Consider the following 24039-nt stretch of genomic DNA (forward strand, 5'->3'; position numbering starts at 1 on the left):
TTTTCTGTATATAAGGGTAACAGTGCAATTGTTCAAACTCACATAACAAAACATATTGCCGATAAAATTGTGCTGTATTGTATATCAAGAAACAAATAGTCCAAAATATGTCATGCTATGGCAATTTTGAAGGTATGGCAAAAGGAAATAAACTAAAACTCAGATGCTTCTATGTAAGAAAACGGAAAATAACGTGTAGGGTAAGAAAACTAAGATGTATGGTTTCATACAACACTTTCTTAAACCAAAGGTGGCCGTAATGGCATGGAAAAGTGGCAGAGAGGATAAAATTCAACACTAATTAATTGACAAGAGCAGTCTTTAAATCAGTTTAAACCAGTTCTTCACAGCAGCAGAAATCATCATGGGCATTGAATCATCAAGAAGCAAACAAAAAATCCGATTTTTGAAAGCCTATGAATTTTCTATAGATGTTCTCAATGCTCTATTACAAGTTAATGAAATGCATCTTTGGGATATATGATTTTGATCAGTTAATCTGCATCCATTTCTTCAAGAGCTGCTTTGGCGGCTGTCTTAGCTTCTTCTAGAAGCTCCTCTGGGACCTACATATCATTAATTTAATACCATGATTAACATGACGCAAAAAAACACCCAAACGCTACATGTCTATGTGAACACCCAAATACAATTTTTTTTTTCTTTCCGAAACAAGTTTTGGGGAGTGTTGATTGAAGGCAACACTTGAATGCAATTTTTCTTTCCAAAAGAGGCAAAAATGTGTTTGAAATAATTGTACATAGTTCCAAACTGATGCTAAATTCAATTGACAGGAGGAGTGTTAGAGAAAGAATGGCATGGAAGGAGGAGGAGGGTTAGAGAAAGAAGAGCTATCTGGAGACAAAAACAGTCCACTGGGGGATCTACATTAATGGAAAAGGATGCAAGAGGCATAGTGTGTTTCTCATGGCAGAAATGAGAGAACAAACAAATAAATGACCCATAAACATTATAGCGGTGATGATCCATAAACATTACACAAATAAATTTCATATTGGAGCTGCAAGTTGAAATGCAATATATAAAAGAACTTGTGCACATACCCCCCTTGCTTATTCAGCTACATACAACCTTGATGTTGTACTCCAAATCCTTTACACTAAACTATCGACTCTTTGCACAAAAAAATATATACAACAAAACCTTGATCTAACATACGATTCACCACCGGTGGCATGCATAAGTGACCAATTCAGAGTCAAGTGGGATGAATTGCCAGTACTTTAAATTGCAATCTGATCAAACTTATTAAGTTTGTTTAGATTAACCGTGACTTCGACGAAATCACAGTGGCAGCGTGATTTTGTTGTAGCTTATAAGTGTAGCTCTGACCAAACTCACGGAAGCACCATCGTGATTTTGCCAAATTCACATTCAATCCAAATACACTAAAGGTCTTAAGTGAACTTTAAAAACCAAAACTGTACAATGTGTTTCTCCATGTTAGAAGCTATCAACTCAATTGCTTTCAATGCAAAAACAAAACAAAAAACTATGCAATTGCAAGTCTCTTAACCTAAGAATGTCACTAGCTTTTCATTCTTTCAGCCAAAACTTTAAAAACAATTAGACCCGATTGATTTTCAAGGCTTGTTCAATTACTCTTTTACTTGCAAATGCCAATCATGACTTTAATGTGATACTGAAGATTACGGAAATAAGCAGAAACCTTAAATTCTGAATCAAAAGAATAAGAAAATTTGTTTATGATAATTTCAGAAAGACTGGAACTAAGACAAACCAATTAGATGAAACAAAGAAAAATATGTGGATACTATGCTCAGCAAATTCCATATATAATCATTATTTGAATTAGAATAATTGAAAGAAAAACGTCACTGCATAAAAAAGTAAGTCAAAGTACACCCTTACCTTTTCATGTTGACGATTTGATTCCTCACAAACCCAGCTCATTTCAAGTTCGAAATCTTTATCCTTGGCCTCATCATGAACTCCATATATACTGTTTGGCACAAAAAATTGCAAAAAAAATATGTAAGTAACAATTATCTTAAGTAATTGATACTGTGACTTGGAAAAAGATCCCGTTTTTAAGGTAAAAAGTCCAACATACATCAACAAAAGAAAGGGAAATCCTTGTATAAGTCAGCTTGCAAATACAAAAATAGGGCATGTTTCACATTAGGAATATAAAAAGTAATAACAAACAATGGCAATAAGTATGCTACTTACATCTTAGCTACTTCAATAACTCCCTGTCTGCAGGTCAAATCAGCAAGCTTCAACTTTTCAATCTCTCTGCCAAGATATTAACAAGATAACATTGTTAAACAAAATGTGAATATACTGATGCAATGCACGTAAAACAGAAATCACATGCAATATGTGACTTTTCATACAACAAGCAAACATTTTTTCACTATCTGGATCAACTAAATGCTCAAACAGCAACATAATTTCTCCAAATTTTTGCATTCTAAGTCTATACCTTCTTGAATAAAAAAGGAAAAATTTATAGCCTTCTCAAACCACAATGGATCAACTAAATATTTTTGCACTATCTGGATCAACTAAATACACATTGAGGCCAATGTTTTGTAGCCACACACATAATCCCAACACACATTTGACACCTTCCTAATAAAGTAGTTTCTTTATAAGTTTTGTTTAGTAAAGTATATTTTGGCATGAGTCCTGAAAAAAGTTTATTTATAGAGTGTAAATTGAGTTTCCCCTACCACCACCCTAAGATTAAACCCAACACAAGTTACAAAACACAAATGCAGATTGAGTCATGAACCGGAGAACAGAAAAAACTTGCAAGGTACAGGAGAAGGTCTTGAAGGCTAAGGTAGTATTATCAACCACTCTAATAATTGTCTACATATAAGCTATCCGTAGTAAGCGAAGTTCCATGCAAGATTTACTCGAACCTTGCTTAACCTTCAACAGCTGATTGTCAAAATTTACAAACAGAGATCCCATGTAACAAAAACTCAAAGTAGTTATAAGATAGCAAGGAACATCTTTTATAGAAAAAATATTTACAGGAAGCAAAGGATGCAAGTAAAGCAATAAGTCTATACTGCCCCTAGCATAGACAGTAATGAAAAGGACGCCACAATTGTTGTTCGGTTTAGTATTGAAATACAGAACTGTAATAATTGTCAACTTACGTTTTCGCAGCCTGCCTGCCCTTTCCAATTGCAGCACCGAAGTACCTCTAAAACAAATACCAATACAAAATCAGATCACTACAAAAATAATCAAATGGAACTTAAAAATATTATTAGTAGCTCAGGAAACAACGAAAAGTCTAGATATTTCTATCAAATAAAGTAGACTCACATAAGAGACACCAGAAGGTTCAACCATGTACAATTGTGGTCCATCTCTGTCGTAACCACCTAGTATGACACCACAGCCGAAAGGTCTGCAGCACCCATTATAGATGAGTTATTAATATGAAGAACGGAAAAATATAACTTCAAAATCACTACAAGACAGATGGTTTTACTGACCTGAGCCACCAATATAATGTACAAAGGTGCACATAGCTGGCCACGCGATCAGCAAGCTCCTTAACAGGAATTGGGTCACCGTACACACTGAATAAATATATCCCAGAATAAACACTTCTTTTCAAAACTTACAATCAAACAATTAAGAAAAACCTCATAATTATGCGATTTACTTCAAGTTACACAAAACAGTATGATAAAACTATAATAACTCAACAATATATGTAAATCATGAAGTTTGGAAATGACTTAGTTACTACATTGTCTCTTGCTTTGGTCGTCAATCATCAAGCAGTGGTTTATGAATACTCAATACAAAAAGATCATTAACTGCTTACAACTTAAACACGCAACTAAAATCAACAGAAAAATTAAGCATGCTCATTAAAGAATGCACCTATTTCAAGTTTCCAACAAACTTTCACATCCATTTCGAGTTATCTAATTATTTCATTCAGTAAAAGACAATGATGCCTGAGACTTGAGTATCAGAATCATGTGTAATGTGTGTGGCTACTGCCAGGAGTTCTATTTCAATCCAGTGCAAAATATCAGCCAACATTTCAACGTTTTAGAATAGTGATTAGCATCTATTTGGATGTGTAAGTTGGACAAAAACTTTTAGTCAGATATATGTGAGTAAGAGCACAGGTAGCATTAGGTAAATTATCATCGGTTAGTGAGTCGAGTCAAGTCTTGTGCAGGACATAGTAATCAGTTTTTGGGAATACTGAGTAGTAAAAAAGGGAAACTATGATAATTTTAACATTTTATATAGTTAATATGGGTTGATAAGAACCTAAAAGAATTTGACTTTAGCTCTATTTGACAATTTCATTATAGTTAGGCTGACTTCAAGGGCCAAAACAACATTGAATCATTACCCAGGGTTTCAATTAGTAGCCCTAAAATATAATTGGTTTAATTTCCTTGCTACAACTGCATTTTTCCTTGAGAAAGATATAGCTAAACAAAAGAACTTACAGCATCTGTCAAATGATGTATGAGTTTAGAAAAAATAAAGGGAGAGGATCTACAGAACTAAATGTTGCAAGCGAATAGAGCAAACCTGTCATAGTTATTTGCTTCAGATTTAGCCCTGGCAACGATCTGCCTGCCATCTGCAGCTAATCCTGCTACAGCCTAAAATTGGAAAAAGATTCACACATTCATTAAAAGAAGTTTAAAGTATCATATCAACTAGAATGTGACAAGCGAGTACGAGGCATTATTATATTTTAAAGAAAACTATGTATCAAAACAGTATCATCGATGCAATGTTCAAGCTCAGTTACAGTTGGCTGCTTAGTGCATTACCCAAGGTGCACATGAGAACTTCATCTAAACTGCATTAAATTGGTCATTGAACCATGATTATTTCATTGAATTTTCTGATATTGACTTCTAATTAATAGAACAGAGAGAACAGCCATGAATTACTGTTCCAAATTTGGTCATTCTATATAATATGTAGGTTTTACACCGTCAATCTATGGTTTCTTCGGCTTATCCTATCGGAACTTACCAAGCATCAAAACAAATATAAACTCCAGTACAAACACAATACCATTAAAACATTAGAACCCTATGTGTACACAAGACACACACTTCTTCACAACACTCCAACACTAGCAATTAAAACACAAATGCAAGTCAATCACATCCCTTCCATGAAAAAACCCTTTCAAATCATGACAAAGATAATAACAGATAGCAAAAACAGCAAAAGGAAAAATAGTAACAACATGTCTAGACAACAAAACAATAAATGTAAATGAGTAAGTACCATTCCAGAATGGCGATGAACCGCGTGTATTCTTCTATTGGAACCCGGAAGCATCATTTTGGAAGGAATAAGCTTCTCAACACCCTAAAAATCAACCCAATTGACAAAAACAAAATCAAAAACTCAAAAAATCTAAAAGGAAAACCCAAATACAATTCCATATAGATTAACTTACCAACACAATTCCATCTTTGCATTTGATCCCAATAACAGTCCTGCAACAAAATTTCAAATCTCACATCACTAACTCAAACAAAACTAAACAAAACCTAAAAACAAAATCTACATTTCATCAAAACCCTCAATTCCAAATCATAAAAGTACTAAACCCCATAATAAACATCTAAACAAAATCGAAGCTGGAGCGAAAAAGGATAACCTACCCGCTGTTATCGACGGCTTTGGCAGCATACTCGATCTGAAAAACGCGACCGTCAGGAGAGAAAGTAGTGACGGATAGATCGTAACCGGTTCCGATGCTACTCATTTTGTTGAACGATTGTTGATTTTGGCTGTTTCTTCTTCTTCGATGAGTCTCTGCTACTTTTGGTTTTGTGTGTGAAGTTCGGAGAAGAAGAAAATATAAAGAGGGTTTTGCTTGTTCAAGAGTTAACTGAGGCAGTGAAATGAAAGTTAAGGGAATTGCATATGTGGCTTGTTATTTGTTTGATATTGCAACTATGTCCCCAAAATAAATAGGGTTGCTTATGTACCAACTTTATATACATGGGTAAATTTTAGGAGGGGTGAGAATTTATTAAGACAAATTGGGTTGATCCAATTTATTTAAAAATTATTTTTTGTAATTTTGTTTAAAAAAATATTATTTAATATAATTGATTATATTATTTAAAAGAGGCATGCTATTTAGTATAAAACAAAATACGCGAAGGCCAAAATAGTTAGTTACCAGAAAACATCAATTCCGCTTTATATTGGAATATTGGTGAGGCAAATTTAATTTTTGCATTTCTTTCGTTTGGACTTTTCTTTTATTTGGATTTCGTAACAAATAGTATTTTTCCTATTTAAAAACATATATTTAAATACTTAATGTGTGATTAAATATGAATTAATCATGAGAAGTTGTATGAGTGTAGAATGTGATCCAATGATTGCAAATGATTGGAATAGTAATGTTGGTATTGAAATATATACATATAACACACATCTAGAATAGTATTACATTTACATAAGGATTCTAATTGGTACTAATACATACATGAGTGCTTAAGCGGCATAGTACAATCATGTCCAAAATATACATAATAACATCATACAACTATCGACATACTTTGCAATATCCTTCTTCATTTTGGGGCATCATGCCATTTTGATGTTCGATATCAAAAGTAATTATTTGTGTTTATCGTGTATCCACAAGGACGGGTGCAATATCAATGTCGTTCAATAGTTACTAAGATTTTAGGCAGAAATTTGCAAGATGTTTGATGGGGTAAAGTTACATAATGTAAATCAATAAATGATAAAGAAAGTTTCAGAGATATGAGCACTTGTTGGGGTTAAATTTCATCCATAGATTAAATACGTAGTTTATTGATTAGTTATACAAAACCATATATGTAGGCCTCTAGACAAACATAAATCTTCTCAAATACTTGTCTTTCATTTGAATCGGCACATTTGATCAAAACAATAATATTAGGGTTTGATATGAGTAACTCTTGGGCATAACTCCTTAAATGTGAGAATTGATCCATATCAATACCTTGGATCAAATCCACTGCCGTTCTTTTGGCTCGATATGCATGATCACGAGACTATTTCACTCCTCGTCTTTCAACATCTTCAATAATTAATCGCGATGGTTTCATGTTAGGGTTGTGTTTAGGAATATGCCCAAAGTTCTTAGCCAACCATTTTGTTTTTGCTTGCCTGTTATATGAAGTTTTGGCACATGTGTGTTCATCAATTAAACTCACAGCTTGCCAAAATTGGTTACCCACCCTTTTACTAAGTCTCATGTAAAACTTGCAGCCTTCCATGCATTTTACTACCATCCTCTTCCCGTCATTTTTCTTCGTCCCCATAGCATAGTCCTTCAAAGCATCCTTAACCATCTATTTGTTGCTAAAAATCATACCAAGTTGAAACTTGAATGCCTCACCAGTCTTATAAGTTGGAAACCTCTCATGTTCCTCATCGTCTCCACTATCAAGAGGTGTAACCAACTAGGGATGACAAAACGGATCGCCCGCCCCGCCTTAAGTCCGCAAAAAAAGGAGTCGGGCGGGCTAAAAATCTAGCCCGCCTCTGCCAAGGTGGCGGGCGGTTGACGGGCGACGGGCTTACCCGCCTATTTTTTATTTATTTATTTTCTTTTTTTAATAAATTAATAGGCTTTTTTATCTTTCAATTAAATGTTTCACTTATTTTTTAGAACAAATTTTTATAAAGCGTCTTTTTAACAAATGTTACTCTAAAAAATTCATATATTCACAAATAAATGTATAAAATAAAACCATAAAGAATTAGAATTGCTATAATTAACTAAAAAAGGGCGGCCTTAAGGCGGAACGAGTTTGACGGGCGGCAGGTTTTGGCATGACGAGCTTTGGCAGGCAGCGGATTTTGGCAGACGGCAGGTCCAAAATCTCAATACAACCCGCCATTTCTCCGAGTGCGTGATTCGGACCGACGGGCCATGACCCATTTTGCCATCCTTATAACCAACACATCATAATCCTCACCCTCGGAATGCATAACCTTATCAACTTCACTCTCATTTGGTAAGACAATTATCCAATCCAAATCAGCAGACTCCTCACTAATGTCATTTTTAGTATCACTTAAACTGTCTAACTCACCATGAATTGCAACATAATCATCATCATCATCATCAATATTAACACGTTCATTCCTACATTGAACTTCAGGACCAGCATGTTCATTTCCACTTTGAACTCCAGGACTAGTGTGTTCATTCCCACCTTAAACTTTAGAATCAACATGTTCATTCCCACCTTGAACTTCAGTAACAACGTGTTCACGTACAATTTCAACATCAGTATCATTATATAAACTTACAACTTCAACATCATTATCCTGATCATAATCATGTCCTAATTTTGACTCATCTATAACTTCAGGATTACCAACAGCGTGTTCTACATAAACATCTACCAAGTCAAATCCTTTCACATCCTCGACAAACTTAATTACATCACTATCATAGTTTAAGGGTCTGAGGCTACAGGGAACACTATACCCATGGTTCCAATACCACAAACACTTGATATCAATATATCCTTTTTTTCTTATCAAATCTTCCAACTACAAATATGACATAAAGTCCACATCCCAAGACTATTTCATTCTAGACACTTCTCCATTGATGTGCCATTTAACTGGATTCTCCACTAACTATCCCCTAAGATGAACTCGTAACCTAATGGATTGAGTCTGAGGTAGTTTGAATAACAAAGTAAATTTTTGAATTAGAAAACATACATATCAAAACAATAAAACCCATAAATTGAAACACTAAACCCATAAATTGAAACCCTGAATCCATAAATTGAAACCCTAAAACCCATAAACAGAAACATAAATTAAAAAATAATTTAGAAATTAAAAATGTTTGGTCAACTCATTAAATGATGTAGCACTGCCTTTGCTTGACCACGTAAGCTTTTTCATATGTAAGCTACACAAAAATGAGGAGGGACAAATAAAACCCAAAAAAGTGACATTAAGGAACTAAAAAGCAGAATTTTTAAAAGGGAGTATTAAAAGGTAAAAAAATAAAAAGTGGGGACTAAAACTAAGGAAATAAAATTATAAATCTATTTTTTAATTTTTTTTATCAGAAAAATGAAAAGAGAATTATATTTTCAAAAGAAAAATATTTTTCTTTTTTGGAAAACAAGGTTTTGTTAAAACAATATATATATATATATATATATATATATATATATATATATATATATATATATATATATATATATATATATATATATATATATTAAATAAAGTTATTATACTTTTTACTATAATTATTTCATAAATGAAAATAAATAGGAGTATTAGTTTATTTTATTTCTTATTCTTCTTTTTAAAAAATAAGTGTATTTGGTTGCATGCATGCACTAAGCCCAAACCTTCTCTTAGGAACCCTTAGCCATCTAGTAAATATATGAAAATTGCTTAAGGCACCTGAATTTTTGAACCCACCCAAAATACACACAATTCATTCGATTGTGACCGACACTCCAATTTATGCACTAAGCCCAAACCTTCTCTTAGGAACCGTTAGCTATTTAGTAAATATATGAAAATTGCTTAAGGCACCTGAATTTTTGAACCCACCCAAAATACACACAATTCATTCGATTGTGTGCGACACTTCAATTTTAAGACTAAATTTATTTTAGAAATACATTTTCGAAACCTACTACTACTAATCAACATAACTTTTATTATCACACACATCTTACATTCATTTATTGTTGTCGTCTGCATTTTTTTCCTTCCCCTATTCTTTATCACACACATCTTACATTTATTCTTACATTCATTTACTGTTGTCGTCTGCATTTTTTTTTTCCTTCCCCTATTCTTTATAATCTTCATCTATTTTGCATCCTTCTATTTTTTTCAATCTTAAATAATATGGGAGTTTCTCAAAAAGACATTGCTTATTGCTTATGAGAAACTTTCTTTTTTTTGTTACCAATAAAAAAAACTATCCTTCTATTTTTCCAATATTACATTGCTTATGAGATATTTTATTTTGCTTGGTTACCAATAAAAAACTATCCTTTTATTTTTTCAATCTTAAATAATATGGAAGTTATTGCTTATGAAATATTTTCTTTTTCTTGGTTAACAATAAAAAACTATTTGTAAATTTAAATTAATTTGCAGCTTATTCTCCAAATTTCGAGAAGAATCTCATTTTAGCATTCTTGTCATTTATGTTTCTTCCTCCAGCAGCATGATAAATCAAAGGTATCAAAATTAGGTTCATAAGTTTTTCTTTCACTAGATTCTAAAAATGCATTTCTAAAATAAATAGTCATAATGTCATAAAATTATGGCGTGGCTAAAACACAAATGAAGTGTGTTCATTAAATCTGAAAAAGCATTTCCGAAATTTGAAAAGTATTTTTAAATTTTAATGTTTTTTCACTTCTTAGAATGAAATTAGCAATTCCCGTCAAAACAACATCCTCCTTTTCATCCTCTCATCAGTTGCCGCCCTCTCTTCACTTGAGGGTTGGATTTTCTATATCATAATCACTATATCTCTATTTTAGATTAAAATCAAATCAACAAATTTTCCTTTTAATTCTTATTTTGATTTTTCAGCGCTAATGTATATACTGTGATGAAAAAAGATGAATCAAATATAGTTCAACCTGTAAAACAAGGTCAATTTTCTCTTCTTTTCTCGGTATGAAACGGAAAATCTGGTTCAACATGTAAAACAAGGTCAATCACCGGCTCTGTCTGATTTTCTCGGTTTCAATATGGTTTTACTGCAAAACTGTAAGGACCGTACTTAGATCCAGTTCCCGATCAAACCGGTTGAACCGACCGATTTGTTCCAATTTTAACTTGTCTCATGACCAACACACTTCAATAGTGTAACTTATATAGTAGGAAATATAATAATCATATATAGTTTTTACTCATTTGAATATGTTAATAAGATGTTGACTCATACATCAAAAAGTCGTAAAAATCGTAGGTTCAACTCACTATCAGAGTTGTTAATCCCGGAGAGCGGAGCGGAGCGGCCGACCTCCGGGAATGGGAATAGCGGTATCCCGGATAGCGGGATAAATTTTTGTATATTAGTAATTATATAATAATTTATGAAACAGGTCATGTAATACTATAAATAATATAATAAATTTTTTAAAAAAATCTAATTAATAGAATAATAATAGATTAAACTGATATATGTTATTATTATTTTTTATTATTAATGATATTATTTAATTAGAAGTAGTTGTTGTGACTTGGGAACAGGATTTAGTAACTTTGGTTTGGTTATTTATAACTTTGTAACTTTAGTCATTTTTTAGCCTATTTTTGTGAAATTAAAAATTTAAGAAAAAGAAAAATAAAGATGAGAGAGAGTTATAGGTGAGAAAAAGAGGGAAAGTCACGTGATGCAACCACCTGTGCCTTAAAGTTCCCTTTTACAGCTGTAAATAGCTGTTGCTGGTGCAATATTCAATATATTATTTATTTTTATTACTTTTCAACATTTTTTTGGAAAGTGTGTATCCTTTCTTCGTCTTCTTTCTTTGGCTACCGCTTTCTTTACTTCTTCATCTTTCTTTACTTCTTCATCTTGTTTCTTCTGTATTTCTTCTCCTCTTCTTATCAAAGTACAGAAAAAAAAAGTCTAAAAAAACACAGAAAACGGGATAAGCCGCTCCGCCCGGGAACAATCCGCTATCCGCTATCCGGTGGTAGCGCCCGCTACAGCATCTCCGCCAGCGCACCCTGTATCCCGCGCGGGAGAGGGGCGCTCCGCTACGGAGCGCCGGGATAGCGGCCGGGAATGACATCTCTGCTCACTACTGATATGAAATCATTTTTGATGGATAATCTATATGTATCTCTAAACACTCATTGAACCTTGGATAATCAATACTTATCTCTAAACACTCATTGAACATTTAATATGTATATCCTTTTAGTTAGTGTGAACAACCATGAACATTCATTGAACACTCTTTGAACATTTAATATGTATATCCTTTCAGTTAGTGTGAACAACCATGAACATTCACCTCTTGATCCAACAAACAAATTGTTATTTTAAAAACTATTTTTGTTTATTCAATAGGATCAATACCTTAGTTCATAATTCAGTTTGGTTTATAGGAACAATCTACAAGAATCAAATACCCGACCATGGGTGTCTCTTTGAATTTCTTAGCCAAAAATTGTTATAAGTCACTCCATGAACTTACCTACCAAAAGTTATAAACTTCCAGTTTAACAGCCGACGTAGAGAAGAGACACACTTTAGCAGGTCTACTTATCTTCAATGTCATAAAAATGTGCCCAGAATTTTGAGAAGCAAGTAACTACAACTGAAAAACATTTATCTATTTACCTATAAATGAATATTATGTTAAATATCATGCTTGATTTTTGTTTTCTTATTTATTAAATCTTAACCTGGGCAAAATCGCAAACAATTTCGTAATTGTAAGCATAAAGAACAGAGATATATATTTTTATTAGAAGTGTATCAGAAATGTCTTCAAATCAAATATGTCAGTTAACTATTCAATCCAGTTTTCTGGGTGAACTTATAGACCACCATTGATAACTACTCAACCCAATTATATTAATAAGATAAAATTTCATATGATGGGTAGATAAATGGTTACACCATGAAAAATATTACAACAGTCAAAAACGAAACAACAAGTGGCTGCCGAAATCAGATTTGATTCTCAATAAACAACAATGTATCAAAATTAAATGAAATGGGTTCACTTATCGTGGAGGCGGAGGCGGTGGTGGAAGGTTCGATTTTGCTAACCCCACCCATGTAACAATGCCAACAGCCAAGATTATCCATCCAAATATGTCATATTTCAGATCACTGTCCTTCTTTTTCTTTTGAGTCTGAAAAAATAACCAAATAAATTAGGAGAAAAATGAATGACTGCATAAACTAAGAACAGAATCTCCATCTTCATATTAAAATATCAACCATACAGCACATAGTTATCAGAAAGAAACAACAGTCCAAAATCCAACAATAAACCAGAGAGAAGAAGCACTGATCTCAAGAGTAAACTGGAAAAAATATTAGTTTTCATTTTATGTTTACTACGGAAAAGAAAAGCATTTATTATCTCCACCAAAAAGGCAAGTTCACTTGGATACATATCCAATCTAGAACACAAAAATACTAATGGAATGAAAATCCAAAACACATACACTAATTACAGAATCAAGATATATCAATTTGGTGCACTAATGGTAGAACCTACAAACGCATCACATAAAATGTGTCCAAAATGCCAAAGTCACCTAGTCGTTTAAGGCAGTAAAAAAAATAAACATTTGAAAAACACAAATTTTGAAGAAAAATACAATGACTTCTAGTCAACTCTTTTATTTAATTGCAAAAACACTTCTTGAATGTATCTGCCATCATAAACCATTTCAATTCCATATATAAAAAGAATATTTTAACTTATGTTATTATGTATCATTGCAAAAACAGTTCATTAACATTGTCTTGCATTGCATTGTACAAGAGAAAACTGTACAATTGCATTGCATTTACCGCAAGACGAAAAAACAATAGCAAAGTAAAGACAAACAACAGTAACTTTTATGTCTTGTTACCTTTGCGCCAGAAGAAGAGGAGGGTCCAGCCGACCCTGCTGATTGCTGACCTAATCCATGCTTATGGATCTCCACATGTAGCTCGGGAGCCTTAAAAAAGGTATCCGTAAATGAAAAGGTTCAGTGACAAGTTCAAAACACAGAAATTTCTTTAATGAAAAAGCAAGACTATATAGTAACAAGAAAGAATGCACGTGAAAGAAGAATTAAATACCCTCCCAAAAGACCAAACTACGTAAGTCTATGAGAAATATAGAGAGAGGAACAGCTAAGAAAATCATTGCATCAGGACAGAACATACCTTAGCAGCGACTTCCAATGATTTGCGGTAAAGTTCATTCGAAGGATCCTATATAAAACAAAAACCACTGTTACACAGTATTTTTACAAGTCAACAAGTAAAATACTTCCGACACTTCAATCATAAATTTAGTGATACTGTTATTTATACTGACTGAACTAAAACTGTACCTCATCAACGGCTTGTTGAAAGTACACAGCTGCCCTGTCAAAATGAACTTTAGCTTCATCCGGATCTGGGTTTAAAAATGCTTGTGAAGTGAGAGCGTTTCCCAGGCACCAAAGAGCATCGTGCTTGTTGGGATTCACAGAAATGGCCTCCTCAAGCCTTGTAATAGCCTCTGCAAATCAAGTTTTTTGAGTGAGAAATTTACAAAACACAAATGAATTTCAAAATCAAAAGTTCAAGAATATCCACCAGATATGCTGGAGTCAAAATAGATGAGCCAATGCAGTCAACTAAAACCAGTCGATACAAGATTGCACAACTCAAATTCTAGTAATCGTAATCAGACTCAAAATACAAACTCAAAAAATGATCCGTCCAATTGTCATCCATCTGTTTCAATTTATGGACAGCAATGCAACAATTCTTTTAAAATAGATCCTCTTGGGTAAAAAGTGTGAACATTGCATACCTATGTCTCTCCTAGCCATTAAAAAGGTGCAGCCGCATCGTTTTAAAAATTCATAAATATTTACACCGAAAGAGAGCCAATACCCAATTAAAATTTTCACAGGTTATGATCCTATAAAGTTTTAATACAAGATCCATTACCTCACATCATTTTAATAAAAATTCCACACTTCACATCTTCTCAGAGTTTGAAGACTAAAAATAAAATAAAAATACCCCTCTAAATGCATCAAATAAATAACTTAATATTTTCTCTCCAAAATAATGTATAAAAAAATCAAATGAAATAAACTTAGAGCATAAAGAGTAAGCACCTTGAGTCATCTTCTTTGATTCTGGAAAACTCTGAAACTGAGACAACTCTAACAAAGCTCCACCCCATCTTGTCAAATTCTGCAGAATCAAAACACAAAAATTATTCACAATTTACAACACCAAGACTCATCCATATGTACTAAAAAATAGAACACTAATTTCCAACACAACAACTCATCTATATGTAGCAAAAAAAATCCAAAAAATTCATACACACAAACACAATTTCCATCACAGAAACTCATTCATATGTACCCAAAAAAATCAAAAAATTAACTAAATTTGTAACACAGGAACTCATCCATATCTACCAAAAACTCTACAAAATGACCAACACAACAACTAATCCACATCTACAAAAATACTATACACAAAATTTCCAATGCAACAATTCACCCATAAGTGTACAAAATCAACAACTACAACAAAAACAGATTTATCTACACAATCACTAAAACAAAATAAATCAAACAAAAACGAATCGATCCATCAAAGGAAAGTTTCTTAATTTCACAATAAATCAGCGATTCTTAAAAAAAATGAAACTTTTTAGGAGGAAATAGAGACGAACATCAGCATCGAGAGGATTGGCAGCGTATTCAGCTTCAGCGGTTTTGCGAGCGTGCTCGAAGAACAAAAGGCGATCGAAATCGTTGGATTGCAAATCCATGGAATCGCCTTCTTTGTTTTTCGGTTCCTAGGGTTTTGGGTTTTGAGTGTTGTTTCAGGTTAGGGACTGATGTGCAATGTGATAAATGGAATTTTCCCCTTATTTTTTGTAAAACAAATTATACTGTCTTAATTTTTTTATATTATTTTTTTATTCAAGATTTTTTTATTTTAATAAAATATTAATTTTCTATTAAAAGTAATATTATTAATTGATGGTAAATAGAGAAAAGAAATATGTATAGATGGAGAAAAAAAGTGAGAGATATAATAAAAATGAGAGAGAAATATTTAATAGAATAAAGTGATAGTATTTTTTTTCTTTTACAAAGGGAGGGCCAAAGAGAAAAAGGAAAATGATAAAAGAGAAATGTGGGAGATGCTAAAGAGAAAATGGAAAATAATAAAGAGAAATGTGGGAGATGCTAAAGAGAAGATGGAAAATGATAAAGAGATATAAGAAAGATAATAAAGAGAAAGGAGATGGTGAAAGTTGATAAAGGAAATGAGAAAATAATGAAGAGAAATGAAATAGAGATCTAGGGAAAGAGAAAGAGAGAGACACTAAACGAGATGAGATAGAGATCTAGGGAAATAAAAGATGTATAGTGTTGTGATGTAAGTTGAAATTGTCAAAGCATGGGAAAATTTTCATAATACCTAATTGGGAAAATATTGAAATCCAAAGCCAAAAACCATGTTTAAGATTCTACTTAACAACACTCTCGCTTCTTTACACTTCACACTTTACTTAACAACACGCTTGCTTCTTCACACTTCACACTGTTGCTTCATATTTTCTACCTAATTCACTTTTAAAAAATGGGAAACATGTTGATATGCGTTGCTTCAGGATGTATGGCTTCTGGAAGCCACGACACCATAGGAAACGACGATGGTAACGCTTGCCATGTATGTGACATTGTATTTGATAACAAGAAAAAATTGAAAGATCATTTGAAAACGCATCCGGGTAAATATTAGTATCCCAAATGCAAGTTGTAACACCCCATACATATATGTCTAGAATAATATGTAGTGATGTTATAAATGATACAAGAAACATACATAAGCGGTAAATACAAGAAATTAAAATCATATACAATTCAAATTTCCAACTAAGTGGTATATGATCAGCTTGTCTTCAACAGTGCACAGCAGAAAGATAACGTCTGACGAGGTCTTCCTGCCAATTGCTTGTCCACAGTCTTCAAAGGAATCCGTCATGCAATCCGTCTAGTTCTAACCTGTTCCTGTAAAATATTAAGAGGATTGGGGTGAGATTACTAAGTCTTAGTGAGTTCCCCTATCTTATGGGTTCGCTCGATTCTATAAGGTGCATGAAATCAAACAGATCTTCCATGGATCCGGGGTTTCCTCACGGTCTGGTATATATACACAACAAGGGTACACCATCATTGAAAGTCCCATAACTATCCAATGAGGAAATAACAACAAATAACAACCGGCTCATCGCCATCACAAGCAAGTATGCAGACTCGTACCCGTGTACGAGGAATCTAGGAGTAAATCCCGCTCGTCTACCTAGGCTGCCAAACCACACCGTCGGTGAGTCACTCCTATACATCGCGTCAAGAGACTCACATAAGCCCACCGCACAATGAGTCAGATGAATCCCATGTGATTTAGGCCAAGTTGGCTACACAATCTCATTTGTGACGAGTTACCGCAATGACTTCCTAAGTGGCTTCACTACCTTATCAATCATGTGTATTTGCAGGTGGTTATACAAAGGCGAACACGTCTACGAGACAGTACAAGCCCACCGGGTGAAAGCCTAGTGGCATTGCCTACGTGGCACCACTGGAGGTGAGTTCGAAGTGATGTAGCCTACATGGCATCACGACCCCACCCTGAAATTCTGGAATCAGATACGTGATGTCGAACAGGATGTCACGACATTAACTATCTGAATAATTCTATAATAATGAACAGGAAATAAAACAAATAACACAAGTGATTTGTTAACCCAGTTCGGTGCAAATACACCTACGTCTGGGGGCTACCAAGCCAGGGAGGAAGTCCACTATAAGTAGTATCAATTCAGAGTAATACACATCAAGACTACACCTTTCACTTAATATTTACCCAATGCAACTTCAATCTAAGCTACTTAGACCAGAGATCCTACTCACTCCCCCTCAATCACAGCAGTGATGAATAACACTCAACAAATATGAAAAGAAGACACACTTCAAGGACACAACTTGATCTTGCTTAAAAGCTTCAATCAAGTACACTGGTACTCTCGCTTAAAAGCTTCAAGTACCTCTTACAACACAAAAAACACCTAGACCAAGACAACCATCACGATGATTGTTTGGCTCACAAGAAAACTAGGACGCAAAGACTTAAACACGAAAAACCTCTTAAAGCTTCACAACACAACAACCCTAATTAGGTCTGCAGCTTCTTCATAATATATATATAGCCTTCAGAAAACGCAGCAGCTGGGCCTTGGATCCAAATTAGTTTTAAACCTAATTAAACTAATTTCCATAAATCAAGGAACCTAAAATAAGAGCAAATAACGTCGTCCTTGAACAGATCATAATCCAATATTTCCAATTAAAGCGCATAGGATCTTAACAGATCACATAACCATAATTAGTAACAGAATAATGCGTAACAACTACGAATGTCATGACATCGGCCTTGACATCAGGCAAAGGCCTGCAAAAGTAAAACTTCACAACAGTAGAATGCATGTCATGACACCAGACTTGACATGATAAAATCACAATGAGTTTTACCAAAAATTACAGCCAATCAACAACATCTACAAACTCCCCCTTTGGCAAATTTTTGGCTAAAACACAAATAGATGTAACCATATAATATCAGAGCACAAGCAGCAGATCACAACACCAAGAAACCAGAAAAATAAATTCTGTGGCAAAATGGAAACAACAACCAGCTTGTTTTAATCATCAGAAAACCAGAAAATCCAGAAAACATCTATTTAAACATCTGTTACAGGCTACCACTTATCATTGTCAAGGAGAACCAGAAAACATCCAAAATATCAGAAAATAACAACAAAAAAACCAGAATATCCATCACTCCCCCTTTTTAGCCACAAAAGGAAGCCAAACACCACCAAAAGACCAGCAGGAAAGAACCACCAGAAGTAGAGCTAATTGTCAGAACCATCAGTCTCTTCATCACTAGAGTCACTAACCTCTTCATCACTAGAGCCACTATTCTCTTCATCAGCATCACTACTCCCAGCATCTTCAGTATCTTCACCATCCTCAGCCTCTTCCTCATCACCACTATCAGCATTTTTGTCTTCATCCATATTATCACCATCACTACCACCAGCATGATCATCCTCTGCAGACTGCTCAAGACTTTGAATGAGCTTTTCAAGCTTCATCTTCCTGTTGTCCAACTCTTTACAAGTCTCTTTCAGCTCAGCAATGAGAAAGGTTTTGTTCACAGACTTGCCGGGTTGTGATGTCCCAGCAGATGTCATGTCATCTGACCTTTTGAGCAGCTTATAGTGGAAAGACAAAGCACTCTCCCTCTTACATACAGAATCTTTAGCTTTCAGAATTCCAGGGTGTTGCTTGAGAATTATCTCACATATCAGGGATGGAAAAGCAATGGGAAGCTTGGTAGCAGAGGTACCAACATGCCTCATAGTTTGATCAAATATATAAGTCCCATAGTCAAATTTTGTCTTGGTTCCCACAGCATATATGAATCTTCCTAGGCCAACAGCAATGGTAGAAGTGTGATTGGTAGGCACCCAGTTAGCAGCACCAATTTTGTGTAGCAATGCATATCTGACATTAAGAGAACTAGCAGACAGTTTACTCTTTATGGGCCACTTCTTAACCTTACCACCAGTGATCACTTTGCACACCTCATTATCAGTCACTTCAAGCTCAGGTTGAGCCTCATCATTCCTACCTAGATAGAGGTTAACAACAGTTGGGGAGAACTCTATACACTTTCTTCTAACATACACCTTATGAAAATCCTCAGCTTTCCCATCAGCACAATCTTGAGACAAATTCACTATAAACTCCTTCACTAGCATTTCATAGCATTTAGAAAAATGAGTAACAGTTTTAAGCAAACCTGCAGATTTGATGAGCTTCATGACCTCTTGACATTCCAGAGCATCATTTGCAAGTTCTCTTTCCAGAGCCAGCCTTCTTTGATAAACAAACTTCCACTGGATAGCATTTGAAGCATAGTGCAGATAAATGTTGTCCAAGGGAACATCACGGACCTTTGTGGAGGATTTTGTGACAGCAATCTTCTTCTTTGATGGGATGTCAGGGAAATCACTTAGGACATTGTCTTCGGAGTCAGAAACACTTCTTTCTTTTCTTTTCTTCACAGCAACCTTGCTTCCAGTTCTTGAAGGTTCAGCAGGGACCTTCTTGAGCTTTTCTTTGGTGACATTCTTCAGAGGAGCAACCTTTGCCTTGGGAGGATGTTGATCATCAACCTACTTTCCCCTTCGAGCCTTGACTCTGTTGGAAATGCTGGAGATGAGGTCATCATCAGCAATGTCAATAGGATCATCAAGATTATCCAGATCCACCACATCATTTACACTGTCAATAGGGCAAGTAGGTTTCTCCTTAGGAGAAGTAGCATTGACCTCTTCAGCTTTCTCCGCTTCAAGAATCTCAGCATCTTTATCTCCAGATGCATCAACATTTTTAGCATCAGAACCCTCATCATTGTTGGCTTCAGATGTCTCAACATCAACATGATCTTTGCTAGCATCAACTTGATCATCTTTGCTGTTCTCAGGGGCAGGAACTTGGGCTAAAGGAACAGATATTCTTGTTACCTTGTGACCTTCATTCAAGATTCTTGTGACAAGACCTGCGATCGTATTGTGGACATAAGCAGACCCTTCTTTATTCTGAGCAGAAAACGTTTCTGGAACAGATCCACCAGTTGATTTTCTTGCATGCATCTTTCTTGGAATACTGCCAACAAGATCAATGGCTGGGACCGAGTTCAATGGCGCAACATCCAGCACGACATCCTGATCACCTACCATACTTGGAGCCCTAGAGTCGGATGCAGTTTCAGAGCAAGGAGTAGTGTTCTTCGAGGGAGGAGACTGAGACATGTTGAGAGAGAAAGGAATGATAGAGAGAGGTTTGTGAATGCAGCGAATCAGAGAAGTAGCGTGAATGCTGAAAATAGGTTTTGTGGGAATGGGAACCGTTTGAAGAAAGTGTAAAAGAGGGGGAAAATACACTTTAATATGTAATGATGACAAATATTTGGAGAGAGAAGTACTGTTGGCCCCACACCCGGTTAGTTGCTATAATTCCTCACAAAGACAAATTCCAAGCTTACTTCTTAGATTTTCAAATTGATTTGCATCCAAGGCTTTTGTGAAAATATCAGCCAGCTGAAGATTAGTAGCAACATGTTCCAAGGCAATTACTTTATCCTCAACAAGATCTCTAATGTAGTGGTGTCTAATATCAATGTGCTTGGTCCTGCTATGCTGAATGGGATTCTTTGAAATGTTAATGGCACTTAGGTTGTCACAATATAATGTCATGACATCTTGTGTGACATTGTATTCTGATAACATTTGTTTCATCCAAACAAGTTGAGAACAGCTACTTCCCGCTGCAATGTATTCTGCCTCTGCAGTGGATAAAGATACACAGTTTTGTTTCTTGCTGAACCATGAAATAAGATTATTTCCTAAGAAGAAACATCCTCCTGAAGTACTTTTTCTGTCATCAGCACTTCCAGCCCAATCTGCATCACAATATCCAGTGAGAATAGGTTCACACCCATGAGAGTAGAGCATGCCATACTCACAAGTACCATTCACATATTTCAGGATCCTCTTGACTTGGTTTATGTGACTGACCTTGGGTTCTGCTTGATACCTAGCACATACCCCAACAGTAAAAGCAATATCAGGTATACTGGCTGTAAGATACAGCAGGCTTCCTATCATGCTTCTATATAAACTTTGATCAACACTAGTTCCCTTTTCATCTTTGGACAGTTTTAAATGAGTAGGTGCTGGTGTTCTTTTGTGAGTAGCATTTTCCATTCCAAACTTTTTGACAATGTTTTTAGCATACTTGCTCTGAGAGAGAAAGATTGAGTTTTCCATCTGTTTAACTTGCAGCCCAAGAAAATAAGTTAATTCTCCAACTAGACTCATTTCAAATTCTGATTGCATCTGATCAACAAAGTGTCTAGTCATCTTGTCTGACATCCCACCAAACACAATATCATCCACATAGATTTGAGCAATCAGGATCTTTCCTCCTTCATCTTTAACAAAAAGAGTTTTATCTATCCCTCCTTTCTTGTACCCATTGCTAGTAAGAAACTCAGTTAGTCTCTCATACCAAGCTCTAGGGGCTTGTTTCAGACCATAAAGAGCTTTTCTTAATTTGTACACGTGGTCAGGATGGTTTGGATCAGCAAAACCTTTAGGTTGTTCCACATAAACTTCCTGATTCAAGTATCCATTCAAGAAAGCACTCTTTACATCCATCTGGCATAGTTTGAATTTTAGAATACAAGCAACTCCTAGCAGTAATCTAATCGACTCAAGTATAGCAACAGGAGCAAAGGTTTCATCAAAGTCAATTCCTTCAACTTGAGTGTATCCTTGAGCAACTAGCCTTGCTTTGTTTCTGATAATAGTTCCCAGTTCATCTGACTTGTTCTTGTACACCCATTTTGTTCCAATGACATTAGTACCTTTAGGTCTTGGTACCAGCTCCCATACTTCATTCCTTTCAAACTGGCCTAGTTCTTCTTGCATAGCATTAATCCATAACTCATCTGTCAATGCTTCCTTAACATTCTTAGGTTCAATTTTTGACACAAAACAAGAATTTGAAACTAGTTCTCTTGACCTTGTAGTAACTCCACTGTTGAGATTTCCTATAATAAGTTCACTAGGATGATTTTTTTGAACCCTTATAAATGGACCTTTGTTAGAAGGTTCAGCTTTAGACTCTGTGATAGTAGGACTGCAATCATCTTCTTTAGTAGATCCTTCAGCTGTAAATTCCCAGAATGTTCCGACATCCTCTGTGACATCTGTTTGATTGTTGACATCATCAACCACAACATTTATAGATTCCATTATTACTCTGGTTCTTGAGTTGAACACTCTATAGGCTCTACTGTTTGTAGAGTATCCTAGAAAAATCCCTTCATCACTCTTGGAGTCCATCTTCCTTCTGTGATCTCTATCAGTAAGAATGTAACACTTACTACCAAACACATGGAAGTATTTGACAGTGGGTTTTTTTCCCTTCTAGATTTCATATAGAGTGGTAGAGGTTCCTTTTCTTAAGGTAACTCTATTATGAACATAGCAAGCAGTATTCATGGCTTCAGCCCAGAAATAGATAGGAAGTTTCTTAGCATGAATCATAGCTCTGGCTGATTCTTGAATAGTTCTATTTTTTCTTTCAACAACCCCATTTTGCTGTGGAGTAATAGGGGATGAAAATTCATGATGTATTCCTTCAGAGGAGCAGAAATCAGCAAATTTTTTATTCTCAAATTCCTTTCCATGATCACTTCTAATTCTCACAACACCATTTTCTTTTTCCCTTTGAATTCTATGACACAGATCTTTGAAAACATCAAACACATCTGACTTTTCTCTGATGAAGTTTATCCAAGTGTATCTGGAGTAGTCATCCACAACCACATAAGCATATTTCGTTCCTCCGAGACTCTCAACTTGCATTGGTCCCATCAAGTCCATATGAAGCAGTTCTAGAACTCTGGAAGTGGTCAGATGTCTAACCTTTGGATGTGACATCCTGGTTTGTTTTCCTACCTGACATTCACCACATATTCTTCCTTCATCAATTTGTAGCTTAGGAATTCCTCTCACAGCTTCCAAAGAGACAATCCTTTTCATACCTCTTAGATGAAGATGGCCAAGTTTTTGGTGCCACAGCTTTGCTTCTTCCTCTTTAGAGCATACAGTTGAGTAGCTGGATTCATGAGACACCCACAAGTAGCAGTTATCTTTGGATCTGACTCCCTTCATTACTACTTCCTTTTCTTCATTAGTAACCACACACTCAGTTTTAGTGAAGTTAACTTGGTATCCTTGGTCACAGAGTTGACTAATGCTTATGAGATTAGTAGTCAGGCCCTTGACTAACAAGACACCCTCTAGATTTGGAACTCCTGAGCAGTCAAGTTTTCCAACTCCTTTGATTTCTCCTTTAGCTCCATCACCAAAGGTTACATAGCTAGTAGAATGATTTTTGATATCAACAAGCAGATTCTTGATTCCAGTCATGTGTCTGGAACATCCACTGTCAAAGTACCAATCTTCTTTTGCTGATACTCTAGGAGATGTATGAGCTATTAACGCCATATTTTTGGGTATCCATTGTTGCTTCTGGATGGGCATGATCTGTTTAGGTCTGTAGTATGGAGCTTGATCTGAGTATCCATATAAT

At 35.0% G+C, this 24039-nt stretch overlaps 3 protein-coding genes across 3 annotated transcripts; all 3 read right to left on the reverse strand.

Moving 5' to 3' along the window:
* Nucleotides 1-285: 285 nt before the first annotated feature.
* Nucleotides 286-5911, reverse strand: LOC131652991 (proteasome subunit alpha type-3). Its single transcript, XM_058922995.1, has 10 exons — nt 5673-5911; nt 5465-5504; nt 5290-5373; nt 4573-4646; nt 3504-3590; nt 3331-3415; nt 3159-3205; nt 2215-2280; nt 1894-1984; nt 286-566 (listed from the first exon to the last, which is right to left on the reverse strand). Exons 1-10 carry the CDS (start codon nt 5774-5776, stop codon nt 495-497), a joined length of 750 nt encoding a protein of 249 aa, XP_058778978.1. The 5' UTR covers nt 5777-5911; the 3' UTR covers nt 286-494.
* A 6689-nt stretch (nt 5912-12600) lies between these two features.
* Nucleotides 12601-15658, reverse strand: LOC131652992 (mitochondrial import receptor subunit TOM20-like). Its single transcript, XM_058922996.1, has 6 exons — nt 15465-15658; nt 14893-14971; nt 14113-14282; nt 13943-13990; nt 13642-13731; nt 12601-12909 (listed from the first exon to the last, which is right to left on the reverse strand). Exons 1-6 carry the CDS (start codon nt 15561-15563, stop codon nt 12778-12780), a joined length of 618 nt encoding a protein of 205 aa, XP_058778979.1. The 5' UTR covers nt 15564-15658; the 3' UTR covers nt 12601-12777.
* Nucleotides 15659-18719: 3061 nt separating this feature from the next.
* On the reverse strand, nt 18720-20687 carry LOC131650674 (uncharacterized). The gene is made up of 2 exons (XM_058920375.1): nt 20073-20687; nt 18720-20024 (listed from the first exon to the last, which is right to left on the reverse strand). Exons 1-2 carry the CDS (start codon nt 20685-20687, stop codon nt 18720-18722), a joined length of 1920 nt encoding a protein of 639 aa, XP_058776358.1.
* Between the last annotated feature and the right edge of the window lie 3352 nt (nt 20688-24039).

Source organism: Vicia villosa, linkage group LG2, assembly GCF_029867415.1.
Source record: "Vicia villosa cultivar HV-30 ecotype Madison, WI linkage group LG2, Vvil1.0, whole genome shotgun sequence".
Taxonomy (NCBI): Eukaryota; Viridiplantae; Streptophyta; class Magnoliopsida; order Fabales; family Fabaceae; genus Vicia; species Vicia villosa.